Genomic DNA, 13,949 nt, shown 5'->3' with positions numbered 1-13,949 from the left:
TATATATATATATATATATATATATCAAAACAAGCTTAACGTAGACACAATAAATGTCAATATTCTGTCTAAGTCGCCAATAAATTATTACTGTTAACGTTTTGCTTTCTAAATTAATAATACTTTATGTGACTATTTTATATATAGAATAACAAGGATCAATTTAAGTAAAAAGCAATGTCTGACTTCCTACATAAAATAAAATGCAAGTCATCTGTATTGTCAAAACAAGAAATCTGTCTATCTATAACATAAAGTTAATTTTTCGAACCATAATAATCATTTCTTGTTTCTCTAGTGAACATCTTTCAAGTTTGAGACTCTTTCTTCGAATATCCTGTATAAATGATTTATGATGATATATAACAAGATGCAAATACCATCATCTCGGTTATCTTTTTACATACCTTACAGTTTTGATGTTCAGAATTAAATTTACCTGCAAACAGGCAATTTAAAAATTTTAATAAAAATATCTCCCTCATTTTTTTAACTGCTCCACGGCCATCAAAGTCGGAGATGAAGATATTTGCATGCTTTGTGGAAAAACTAGTTTAATCTGGATCTATAAATAAAAGATAATTTTGCCAGAATCTCAGACACTGCATGCTTAAGATATTGTAAATTCTTGTTTGCAATATTAGTTCTGTTCGCAACGCACATCTAGCGCACATATTGTACGTAAAAAGAGAGCTTACGTTGTACGACAAAAACAATTGTTTGCATCCTAAAGGAGATTTCTGAGTCCCTGCAATTATTTTATTCCTAAAATGTAAATGATAAAATAGTTCGAGCATGGATTAATATGTAATCGTGATGAAGATTTACTACTAGAGGCTTGAAAAAGTCAAGCGTTAAATGATTCACAGCATCTGTTTGTCCATTAATCAGTCGCTGGCTTTGTCCGCTGATCTAGGGGTCCCCTAACGATCCTTTGGTCTAAGGCTACTTTCCACATTATTATTATGCGCCTTTATATTTTAATGACAATATCAAACTGCTAATCATTCTTCTCAGATAATTAAGAAAACTTTTTATAGTTTTCAGTGTAAAGCATAAAGAATTAATCAAAATAAAAGTAGAGTTATAGCATATAAAGTTAATATATCTTAATAAATCAAACTTTATATCTATGTATTGATTCTATAATTTAAATAATTTTATTAATGTAAAATGCCCAAAAAATTATATTCGACTTAAAACGATTTAAAATAAATGTTCTTTCGTGAATAAAGTTCCATAAATGTAACTAGATTTGTTTTTTGTTTAATTTCAATGTTTATATGGAAATAATCTTTAATATAATATTAATTATAAGATAATAATATTAAAAATAATATTAAATATGAAGATATAAAAAAGGCAAAACTCAAATATTTGCTAAAAGAAGTACACATATTTAATTAGTCGAAAAAAATCTGTTTTAAAAAAAGAAGAAATATATATATATAGTATGATAATTTTTTAATATTTTTGTACATTTTTATATTAAATCAGTTTCTCTCTCATGATTGATCTAATTGTAGGCATAAATTTATCGCGTCTTTAATCGTATCCTCTACTTCAGCGTTCCTCTAATATAGCTATTGACGATGGAACCCCTTGCTCAAAAATTCTAATATTAACGCATAGATTATGCCATGTTTCTAGCATACTCGTGATCGTGTATGTTTCTATTTCAATTATAGTATATCGACTCTACAATCACATTTGCATTTACGAAGTGCGTTTTGCGAGTCATTGTGCGTCATTGAATTGTCAAACTGTTGGTCTCGTGTCCCATTTCGATCCGAGAAATCTCTCTATAAATCGCTACCGCCGTTGCGGTGACAGTTGTCGGTTCTCGCATGTATCAATCCATTCTCGAACCATCTGAAGACACCAATGCCCGTGTCCTAAATCTTATCTTACTATTACATTTTCTGTTAATCCATCCGAATTCTTTCTTTTTCAGGCATACCTGAAGGGAACGTGAGATACTAGTTGTAAGTTAAAAGCTAGAAAATCAAATAAGTAGTCATAAAAAAAAACTATGCGTATAAATAAGTGCGTAGATGTACATATTATTTAAAAGCGCCTCGACAAGTACAACGTGTGGTATAAATTTTGTTCAGTAATATCAGTTAATATAAATTTATCAACAATTCAATAATAATAAATTTTTTTCGTTATTTTTGTGATCAATCTTGGTGTCAGATTATAATTTTAAGCTTAAGTTATCTATCTAAGTAGTAGACTAAATTCATCACTGATATTTTTCGTTCGTTTTGAAGTTCATTATTACTAGACATCTACGTTTCATTCATGCATGCCCAAGTTACAATAACACAGTTCAACAAAAACTAATTTTAATTGTCAAATTCAAAAGTAAAAATGTAATTATTCCCATAATTTTTTCTTTCAAATTACATTTCTTATGTCCGTAATATCTTGTCATGTCAATTTTGAGATATGTGAGCTGTGAAGTATAACACAAAATGTAAAAAAATGTAAAAAAAGTATTTCAATAAATTTTATATCATATATTTATAGCGTGTAACTTGTTCGAAATGATTATATCCGTTTAGTTATTGTTAGAACTTCCAGCCTTTAGTTTATATTTTTCTAGAATTTTTTATATATGTAAATTCTGAAATAATATAAGCTTTCTCATTCTATAATTTCCGAAGAAAACTGATAAATTCTGAAGAAGTTAAAGAAGTATTTTTTCAGAAATTTTTATAAATTTAAAATATAAAAAATTCTTAATAATGTTTTATATTTTAAATTTATAAAAATTTCGTTTTATGAGATATGAGAATTTTTTTTAACCAGAATACTTCCATTAAATATTGGGATTCATTAACTGTTACAGGGAAATTATTAATTAGCAAAATCTGCTTTAATTTTGAAGGAAAAATTTTTTAGTATGTTATATTCGGTAATTGTGTGTGTAACATGGAAAATTATATTAAAAAATTCTCTTTTATTAAATCGATCTTAAGTTTCTTAATTTTGACATGACAAAAATATAAGGAATAAAATTTCTTTTTCTGAAAATATTTTTTGTTGAACTGCGTAATAAGGCTAATCGATAAAGAAAAATCGGATGGCTATATTCAGTGTTAAATGCATGCGAGAACACGGGCCCGATATTCGCCACATTGATTCATATGAATAAACACAAGTAGATCGGATATCGGGATCGAATATACAATTATATACGGTAAGATAGGTTAATATCGACACAATGACAAAATAATAGTAATGATTTATAATTTGAAGAACAACGATATTGTATTGAGATACATATGATATGGTTACAATGGATAATACTTTTATTTAATATTATACAGAAAAACGATACAAATTAGAACTCAATTCTTCAACATACAAAAAATTAATTTTTTTAATAATAATTTTTTAATAATTTTAATTGAAAATTATATGGTGAAAAAAATTATCACATTTTTAAATAAAATACACATATTCTATAAAAAAGTAGACTTTAGGAATATTCTATATTTGAATTTAACACAGAAGAGAGAAAAACTAAAAGATTTTAATATAAAAAATTGAAAAAACTTACAAATAAGAAACTTGTAAAGAGCTTGCGTTGTCAATCTCACGTCGAACAAGAGTTCACTCTCGAATGTTCTGTTTATTATCTCGATATTGTATTAATTTATATTTATTTAGAATAGCTGTTATAATTGAAAAAGCAAACATTAAAACGTATATCGACAATTCCGTTGTTGTTCTATATACAACAGCTTTACAAACAACAAGCATTACAGTAGTAATTCATTGTGTCGATGTTATCCTATCTCAGGGTGGACACACGAATCACATTTTCTCAAATTCTCAAATTTTTCAAATAAGAGAAACTTTGTTTTCCAAGGAAACACTTCAACCATGTTTCCTACATTGAAGTACTTAACTTTAATTTTCTATTAAATCTCTGAAGATTTAAGTAACTTTTTTTTAGGCTTTGATACAAATAAAATCGAGAGAGCTCGATTTTCAATATTTTTACTAAATCACAGGAACTTTTGGCTCTTCCTGCATTTTAACAATTAAGGAAAAACTCTGTTAATTTTTCTAGAGCATTTCCCAATCCACGCGAGAATATTTTCCGGATTCTCACAGATTACATTGAAAACGATTGAAGAATCCCGGATCTTCTATCGCGTAACCACCCTGCATCTTAAAATATGAATTATGAAGTCAAGAAATGTAACCATCTCAGTTTTCGAAGTAACGTCGTTTCAGACATTGAAATTCCGCTTACATTTCACGATAATTCTCCATTTAGCGTGGTGCACGGCATAAAAAGGGTGAAAGGCACAAAGTAAAAAATAAATGATTCAGATTGGCTCAGGCACATGTCGAGTCGGAGAGCATCGTACCATGTGACAGGACAGGTACGACGATTGGGCCGGAACGTCGATAAACGCCGGGACAACGATCGCGCGATCGTCGGGACCCTCAACATCGAAGACTAGCCACACTGCTCCCATTAGCGTATCAAAAAGGAAATGTACTTGGTACATTTAGACAAGAGTTTGTAACTCAGAGTTTACAGTATTCCAAACAGAGCATCCCGAACAAAACAAAAGCCTGGCAAGTTTTAAAGTTTCAATTTAAAATTCGACTGAAAGTCAGACGCATCTCTTGGATACTTAGAACGTCATTTAGACGCTGCTATTTGTCTAAGAGCTCTAACAGAGCTTTAACATTAAGACATTTTTTTAATTTTGTGTTGTCATTATCATATTTGTCATTTGCTTCATTTATATAGACACAGAAGTTAAGAATGCTTTTATGTTACCTGGACATTATCTTGTATTGTTCGTGCTCTGATTTGGAATTGACAGACCGATTGGAATATTGACTTCCGTTCTTTAACCAGGCAGTACACAGTGTGTCTCCATGAGATAAGGAGAAAGAATTGAAATCTCTCTCGAGATAAAGCCTGCCGCGAACAATTGTTCTTTTTTAGAAACGCCCATCTATTTCCCGTACTCCTCGGCGAGTACCGGTGAAATCGTTTCGCGCCCGAATAACTGCATCAAGAATGAATCCATGAGAGGCACTCACGAAGACACCTCAAGGACGCAGTAGCGAATGCCAACGTTGCACTTGTATCGGTTGCCTCGCCGTCCGCATGTCGTTCCAATGCTGTAGCTCCTCAGATCCGGAGCTGTTCAGACCCAAACAGAGCCAGCCGATCATTTCTCGTCCTTTCCTACCCATTCCACCTCGTCGACGATTGTACACAGAGAGGTAGAGTGTCACGTCTCCCAATTGAAACAACGCGACCTGTTGAAGAAAAGTTACATATTATTTAATATAATTATATTTTAAATACTATGAAATTTTCGTTAACCCTTTAACTGCAAACAGTGTATATACATCTCTTGTAAAAGATGTAGCTAAACTTACCAAAAGTATGTGAATACTTTTCATTTAATGACACAAGTTATTCTAAGCCCTACATCATAATGGCAAAGTATGTTCCATTTCTATTGTAATATATTATAGCAAGTCATAATAGTAAAAACCAAGGAGTAGTCAAAAAGGAGTAGTCATGATCGAATTTGTTGATGTGCTTTAGCATTTTGCTACGTGGATAAATAAATGCCTTCACGAATCAATTCGTAGTTATTGAAAAGTCATGATTTTCACTTAAAGCGTGCTACAGCTAAAAGATTAAGGAATAAGAAAGTCGGAGGTTTCATAAAAAAGCTACCTGAAATATAAAAGTCTCCTTGTAGAGGGGATTCGGTTGGGCACGTTTCAAACCGGTCTTAGATCGGCCCATTTCATGATTATTGGTATCAACAAGAGCCAATTTGACGTAAGTGTCAGGAGGTTTCGTATCGTTTCCGCCTCCACCACGGAAATGGGAACCCTTGATTATTTCAACTGATAAGCGACCTGTCGTGCCGTTATACGCCAAACCGATTAGGATTTCAGCAACACTGCCTCCCTTCATGCTGCTGCCGTAAGGTGGTATAGCCGGAGAAGCATATGATTGGACCGACTGTTGGGATCCCGTGGAGTCGCTACGAGTTAGACTGCTGGTGGTTCCCCAATCCTGTGCCTAGAAAGTGTAACACAATTTCCATCTTGGCAAATTACACTATTTCTAAGTACATTACACATTACCAAAAGAGGTGTATCAGTAATAATATTTTTACTTAATTAATACATGTTCAACAAAATTTGGCTAGTCAATTCAAGGATAATTTCAAGATATTCCAGGAAAATCCTGATTTTTCCAGAACTTATCCATCGATTAATTTTTATTATTTAATTAATTTTCATCGATTCGTGTAATATTATATGCTTTGTATTCAAGTTAGGATTCTATACGAATGAATTAAAATGCTAACAAATTGGGAACAATATTTATTGCTTTATAAATAATATCAAATGAACGTGCCATCATTACGAACGATTTTTCTACTTGTTCTATTTTTAGATATTAAATTCAAGTTTTCTATTGTGGTTATAAGTATATTAAGTTATTGTATCTTAAGGAAGGATTTATGTCCAAACACAACTTTTTTTTTATTATTTCTTTTTTTTGCGCTCTGACTTTTTTAGAATGAAAGAATGATAAATTCCAGGTCAGAAATTTCAGGGGTTTTTCCAGAAATTTTCCAGTATACATAAAATTCCAGGATCCAAGGATATTCGAAGACCGCTGGACACGTTGTTGATAATAATAATTGTACAGACTTTTAGAAAAACTTACCGAGGAAGAAAGTGGGGGTTGAAGAGTCAACCACAGAGTCGTTTCCAATTGGAGATTAATGTGATCGAATGACACTCTGGCTTCGCCCAGCAATCTTTCCCGACGCATCATTCTGCCACCCCACAGATATACTCTGAGCCGTACTCCCATTGCATTTACATCCTCTGGATTTACACGAGGAAGTAAAAAACTCTCCATGTATTGCGGAGATGTTCCTTGTCGAACTCGTGTCTTACGTCTTTGTTTTTTTGATGGTAGCAGGACTAATCGTACCTGACTGCCATTAATGCCAGGAGGATAATTCCGCCCTTGTAAGACGTGAACCTGGGAAAATATAATATTCCATTTGATAGCCGCATAATTGAATAATTTAAAAATTATATAGAAATTCATTATTTACAATAAAAAATAAGAAATAACATTTCAGATAATAAATGAAATATATATTATATATATTACATATATATATTAGTTATAAGATTAATTATATAAGATATATATATTTTCAAGATTTTTATATTCAAATTTTATTTTATTTAAATGAATATTCAAAAATAAAAAAGATCATAATAATAAATATAAAATTGATTATGAAATATTAAATTAAATATTAATTATACGAACTGTCATCTCACGCATTGGAGCATCATACAGGAAAGCGACTTCCAGACTACCAACTTCCTCGGTAGCCACTGTACCCATCGTTGTGATGACGTCATTGGTCGTAGAGTCATTTTGCTCAACTTGTATCTCCTGCTCTCGATTATCGAGTATAATGCTAGAAGCTCCAACTTCCACCACGCACTAAAACAGACGACACATGGTACGTGCTGAATGCAAATCCCTCTTTTGTCTAAATCTCTGAGAATTTTTTTATCATTTGAATTCTTTTAAGACTTTTCTTAAACACAAGAAATGAGAAATCACCTGTTGTTGATCTGCTGGAGAGTGTTCTTCAGTGCAACTACTGGAAGTGGTCCCAGCATCTACAAACAATAATTAACGGATAAAAAAAAAGTATACTTTATATACTACTAACTGTCCATGAAGTACTCTCACTTTTTAATGTCATAACAATGCGATGGATATATATATATATATATATACGGATATACGGACATAAAATGGAGTTTTGTAAAAATTATATTCAAAGTATAGGGACACTATAGAGAGTAAATAGGTAATACTTTTCTGCACGATTACTATGCTGGTATGAAGATCGACATAATAAATAATATATCATTATATCACACAATAATATATGTATTACAAATATATAAAATGTTAATTACATACTTTTTGAAACGTATCTTTTTTTCAATACAAATTGATTTACTCTGTGCATAAAAATATCAAAATTATCAAAAAATGAATATTTTTGTGGAAAGATACGTCAAGATAAAATATAAAATATCGAGTATCTTATTGAATGTTTAAATACTTATCTCTAGTAAAAATTTTTTAGAATTTTTGTGCACGAATCGGAAATAGTGAGGAATATTGAGGAATTCTATTTTGTTATTGTTACTCACCTAAGATAGTTGTTGGTCCGTCCTCCGCTTGGATAGTCAACGTATCTGGTGGAGGAAGTGAACGCGAATTTAATCGTCGAAGAGCGTCTTCCTCTGAGTCGGAACTTGTTTCTGGATCCGAATAAGAAAATGCCTTGCCTAAACAGTAAAATTATATTGATTACTATAAATTATTCCTTCACGAAGAACCGAAGAATATATCGTAATCTAGAAAAATTTGACAATCTAGACTAGTGATATCATAGTGGTGATATCACACACATGATAGTAATATTATACTTCTCCACCATGAGTGATATTATAAATCAACTGACTTTATGTTTTATTTCATAGATTTGCTTGACAGATTTAAAAGTATTATCGGAAAGAGGGGAGAAATTTTAAATAAATTGGAGTATTTGGAGTAATGAAAATTTGCAAGATCAGAGAGGAGTTGGAAATCCATGGTGTAAACCAAGACCATCATGTACCTATGTTTTTCGAGATTTGAGATGTGGAGCTGTTGGTGGACTCACAGAGAGGCACACAGACTCCGCCGAAGAGTGTGGTGGATGAAGGCGGTGTGAAGCACCACTTCCGGGACAAGTAAAGAAAGAGAGCTAGTAGGAGCACTATGAAGCCGGCAACGGCACCCAAAACTGCAGTCGCTTCCACAGGTACTGAAACATATCGAGAAATTCCTATCCGGATTCAACAGAATTTCTTAAGAGACGTAATTTTTATCAAATTTCTTTAAAGGATACGTAAAATTTTTTTTAAATATGTAAAATTTCTTAAAGATACGTACAATTGTTCTTTAAAGGCATAATATTTATACTATTTTTAAATATAAAATATAAAAAAAGTTCTAAATAATAAACATATTTTTTTAAATATTTTATATTCGGAGTATATATAACTTAATAACGAACATCTAGCGTGGCTTATATTTTTAATTTTATTTTAATGGATTGAGCCTTCAATTCCGAGTTCTTTGATTTCATTTATATTACTTTTATTATAAAATAATATCGTACTTGCCCCGCTTCCAACACAATTATCAGCACATTACATTAAAATTCTTACTTCTTATTTGCTTTCTGAATGCAGGACATGTTCATTTTATTGCGCGTAGTTAATTAATTAAAATTAATGCGCAATATCAGATATAGATTCCAAAAATCAAAATTTGATCCATACAGTACATTGCAAGATGTACGCAGAATGATTTCATTTGTTACACTTATGAATAATATCGAATATAATAAATAATATAATGAATAATATAATATATAACAAGAGAATATAAAATTTTTGTTTCTTTCTTTAACTACTGTAGATGATTTAACTGCTGAAGATGAAGTTGTTAATGGAAACGTTCGTCGCATCAATTTATTATGCCATAAATCACATCATAAACCAAATAGAGAAACTAATAAAGAACAATGAGAGTGCAACACGATTGTCAATACGTTCTTTAACAGAATATGATGCAATAACTATTAAAATCGAAAAATCAAAATTATTATTTAATCATAAATCATTATATTTATTATTTTAATTAAAGAACCTCCAATACAACAACCAACATAATAAAAAGTGCAGGAAAATGGACTCAAAAGAACATAAATGGAAAAAAAAGGGAATAAAGAACCCGAATAAAGAAAGGTAAGCTAATAAACAACTAAATAATAAAATAAATAATTTAAATAAAAAGAAAGTCTGAAAAAGAAGAAGACCAGCAGTCTTTCCCCAGTCTTTATAAGTTTTCACTTTTCTCAGAAAACTATAATTCGGAAAATCGAAAAATCGTTCGTGTATTATATGTACTTTCTCTCGTGAACTTGGAATGTTAGCCGCGTTAAATATCGGAGTGTATCGTGGTCATTGTATCGAGCGCGCGCGTTAACGCGACATACGTCGCGTTACGCCGTACCTATAATGACCTATAATGATAATGGAATAATTTATTATCGCTCCAGTTGTGACAAACTACCTGCGGATTACACGGGATTGCGCAGCGTTACACGCACGTTTCCCCCGAGAATGCGATGCGAGACGCAGTGGAGGAAAAAACAAAAAAAATTTAAGCCTTCCGAGAGGACCGGCAGGTCCTCCAATTATTCAACTTTCCAATCGCAATTGATTTATCTCGACGTGAATAAATAAAAGCACCTTCCAGAAACATCGTCGTTAATAAACATCGCGCTAATAAGAATCCCCCAATATCGCTCGAGAGCGCTACCTCTCCTTTTTTTTAATATTCTTCCATCTTCTTACGATTCTAAAAGTCGAACGCATATCCAAGGGCATGATCCAGGTAGAAGTTAACGATTCGAGGTCCGATTTCTAACTGAAAGGAAAAGCAGACGAGGAGGAGAGGAGGCCGCCGTTTCGAGTAGCGCGTTTGTCGAAAATTTTTCAAACGGACGATTTCTATCTCGTAATCGTAAAGGAAACGCGCAATATTATATTTAAATGGCAAAATAAAAATAAAGGTGTAACGATTGTGTTTGATAGTCACTGAAGGGGTTGTCTCGTCTTGACGAAAGGGAGCATAGCACGGGGAGATAGTCCGGCCGGATAGTGGACTTACCCGCCAAGAAGTGGTCTGATCCAGCCAGAATCATACTCGTCCGCAGTGTCGCATTAAGGTGGTTCCTCTTTACGCGGCACGATAGCGCGCCCGGGATTGTTTCTCGCGGATTAGCGAATGCATCATCCGCGTAGAATGGAGATCTGTTGCAGGCGGTTGCTTTCCCCGTTGAACCACCGAGGAAAGCGTGGGCTGGCTAGCTTCGGGCTGGCTAGCCGCACACACAAATAATACGTGGGCGGGGGTGTACACACGGGGCACTCTGTTGCTCGGATCGACGCGACGTGCTGCGCTGAAACCCTGAAACCCGTTACCCGTTCTACACTTCGACGTGCGCGCGTGCGCGCGACAGGAGCGGCACAAAATATATATTTATCATAAATATTTATCTATTAATATTCATTTTTGTTTATGTTATATAAATATTTCATATATATTTTATATAAAGCTTTAATCAAAATATTATTAAAATATATAGATTAAGTACTTTACGTAATATTTATGATAAATATAAATAAATATTTCTAATATAAGTATCTTTTTACTTGAATTATAATGTAATCTCATTAAGTAGCATTTATATATTCTATAATATTTATACAATAAATATTTTATACTTCATAATAAATACATGCTTATGATCTGTGCAGTCTAAAAATATTTACCATAAAAATATTTACAATATATTTAAAATAAGCCTTATAAATATTTCTGCGGTTTTAGATTGCATTAATATCTATTATAAATATTACTAAGTATTTATTGTAAATCTTGTAGTAAATGCTATGGAAATACTTAATAAGACATTATATTCCAAATAAAATATACTTAACAGAAATATTTATTTATATATATTTATCGTAAATATTACGTTAAATATTTAATTTATCTTTTAGTAATATTTTCAATAAAGCTTTATATAACATATGTGTAAACATGTGTGTAAAATATTTTTACATTTCAAAAAATGAATAACGATAAATATTTAGCATAAATATTCTGTGCTGTCTGGGTACTCTCGGTAACAATAGTGAAAATTTTCCTCAGGATCTTTTTAGAGTTGGAACATTTTTCAGAAATCTACATCTCATTTTCTTCTAATTTTTCATATAGGTGAATTCTGACATATTTTCAGATTCTATAATGTCTAGAAAAATATCTTTAACTTTCTCAGATTCTTGGTGAAAAAATTCTCATATATTTTTATACAGAGTGTCCGACGAGACTTTTGTCAAACATTTTGTAGATAGAGCGAACTAAACTGAGTCGAAAACTCCTCTACCATTTTACAATTTTTGCAATGGTTAATAAGATTTTTTTAAATAATTATTAAAAATTGTCAAATATTGGTTACCAATAATTTTTTACTCAAATACTATCAACTTTACAGAAAAGCAGCAAGAGACAAAAATTACTTATTTTCTTCTCATAAAGTTCTGAGAATTCTTTCAGAATTTTTAAATACCGTATTTTCTTATGTTAGTAAAAATATACATATGTATATGAGAAAATGCAGGACTAAAAAGTTGATAAAAGATTCTGAAAAAATTTTTACTGTTCTACGAAGAGAAAATAAATGATTTTTGTCTCTTGCTATTTTTGTTGATAGTATTTGAATAAAAAAATATTGAAGATCAATATTCGCGGCAATTTTTAGTAATTTATAATATCTCGTCGTTAACTATTCCGAAAATTGCAAAATGATAAAGGACTTTACGACTCAGTTTAGTCCAATCTATCTATAGAAAGCGTTTGGCAGAAGTCTCATCGGACATCCTATAAAATTTATTTTTTTTTTTAATTTATAAATGTTTCTGTAGGTTTCTGAAAGCCTTAACAAATTTATATTTAATTACTTTCCTAAATCAATATTAAGAAAATTTATCTTGAATTAATTAATTACAAATAAATAAAATGAGATAGAATACGAAGACATTACAGTATAAAATAACATAATGGAATTTTTTGGTAGACAGCTGACTTGAATTTCGCGCGGATTAAAATTGATTAAAATGAATTTTTAATTCCAATTTACACTTTCGCGATGTTTTTAATTTTTATTAATTAATTATCACTTAAATAAAATTTAATTTACATAACACAGCGTTATGTATATATATATATATATATATTTTTTTTTTTTTAAGGTCGGTGAATCGATTTTTTTGGGTCGACACATACAATACATTATTATCCACGTATCTAACCTCAAAAATAAACTACGCTCTTCGCGAGTGTATAAAATACATACGCATATTTCGTGCAAATATTTCATGTTTGAGACGTTTCATGAATTATTCCACAATTCATTATAAATAGTGTTTACTGCTTTGTTTAAATTAAAAGAAACCCATCATCAAAGTGAATATTTTCAGGCCCAACAGCGGGTACCGGTCAGTTTCTGTAAACTAATAAATATTTTCATTACTCGATCGCTTTAATAATCAAGCTTAGAATTAAAATTTCATAAAAATGTTATTATTTGCTTAAAATTAAACAATTATATTATTAAACAAATTATATTTTTTATTAATATACATTTTATTATTTATCTTTATAATTAAGAATATTTTGTATTTATTTTAGGTTCTATTATGAAAGTGATATTTTTTTATTCTGTTTCTCACATAGGAGCAACTAATTATGAACTGCTTCACCATTCTACGATTTAAACACTGTGCAGCTTTAAATAAAAGTTTAATAGAGCACTGTTTAATACGATATATACCCACATGCCAAGCCAGATTTTATGTCACAGAAAGTGAAAATCGTTATAGACAGCATATCAGGGAACGAACACAAAAGAAAGCATTGCGAATACGTTTAGTGCAAAATTTTAAACATACAAAAAGAAAAGTAGAAGAAATTATCGAAAGGGAGAATATTTGGACGATACCAAACTTGCTTTGCATGAGTCGTATAGTAACTTCACCATTTTTAAGTTATTTGATCCTGTCGGAAGATTATCAGGTATTTTAAAGAAGCAAAAAACAAATTTTTTTTTATATTTAAACAAAAAATATCCGGTTTTTAGTATTTTTTAAATCTATTAATAATATACGATCAATATAATTATTTATATATTTAATTATATGATTTA

General features: G+C 30.9%; 3 protein-coding genes across 6 annotated transcripts in view; 2 read left to right on the top strand and 1 right to left on the bottom strand.

Annotated features, from left to right (window-relative positions):
• LOC108757038 (pre-mRNA-splicing factor ISY1 homolog) overlaps positions 1–2,159 on the top strand; it is a 6,314-nt gene extending 4,155 nt beyond the window's left edge. Inside the window, exon 6 of the mRNA XM_018501321.1 lies at positions 1,955–2,159. The gene's annotated coding sequence lies outside the window, so the exon portion shown is untranslated. The remainder of the gene's footprint in view (positions 1–1,954) is intronic.
• A 1,813-nt stretch (positions 2,160–3,972) lies between these two features.
• Positions 3,973–13,949, bottom strand: part of LOC108757048 (synaptotagmin-14) — a 10,658-nt gene continuing 681 nt past the window's right edge. The window contains exons 1-9 of one of the 4 annotated variants that reach the window (XM_018501336.1): positions 13,101–13,134; positions 10,850–11,149; positions 8,745–8,954; positions 8,275–8,412; positions 7,670–7,728; positions 7,367–7,546; positions 6,743–7,066; positions 5,732–6,085; positions 3,973–5,301 (exon numbers count right to left, since the gene is read on the bottom strand). In XM_018501336.1, the coding sequence (XP_018356838.1) occupies positions 5,089–5,301; positions 5,732–6,085; positions 6,743–7,066; positions 7,367–7,546; positions 7,670–7,728; positions 8,275–8,412; positions 8,745–8,954; positions 10,850–10,883 (1,512 nt within the window). In that variant the 5' untranslated portion in view covers positions 10,884–11,149; positions 13,101–13,134 and the 3' untranslated portion in view covers positions 3,973–5,088. Of the gene's footprint in view, positions 5,302–5,731; positions 6,086–6,742; positions 7,067–7,366; positions 7,547–7,669; positions 7,729–8,274; positions 8,413–8,744; positions 8,955–10,849; positions 11,150–13,100; positions 13,135–13,949 lie in introns of those variants that run through there. The other 3 variants (XM_018501354.1, XM_018501361.1, XM_018501345.1) reach the window with 3 other exon arrangements.
• The window catches only part of LOC108757066 (probable cardiolipin synthase (CMP-forming)), a 2,079-nt gene continuing 1,252 nt past the window's right edge, over positions 13,123–13,949 (top strand). The window contains exons 1-2 of the mRNA XM_018501375.1: positions 13,123–13,242; positions 13,481–13,819. Of these exons, the coding sequence (XP_018356877.1) occupies positions 13,493–13,819 (327 nt within the window). The 5' untranslated portion in view covers positions 13,123–13,242; positions 13,481–13,492. The remainder of the gene's footprint in view (positions 13,243–13,480; positions 13,820–13,949) is intronic.

This window comes from Trachymyrmex septentrionalis, unplaced genomic scaffold (assembly GCF_001594115.1).
Source record: "Trachymyrmex septentrionalis isolate Tsep2-gDNA-1 unplaced genomic scaffold, Tsep1.0 scaffold1020, whole genome shotgun sequence".
NCBI lineage: Eukaryota > Metazoa > Arthropoda > Insecta > Hymenoptera > Formicidae > Trachymyrmex > Trachymyrmex septentrionalis.
The sequence above is the reverse complement of the archived record's forward strand: the minus strand, read 5'-3'. Positions and strand labels throughout refer to the sequence as shown.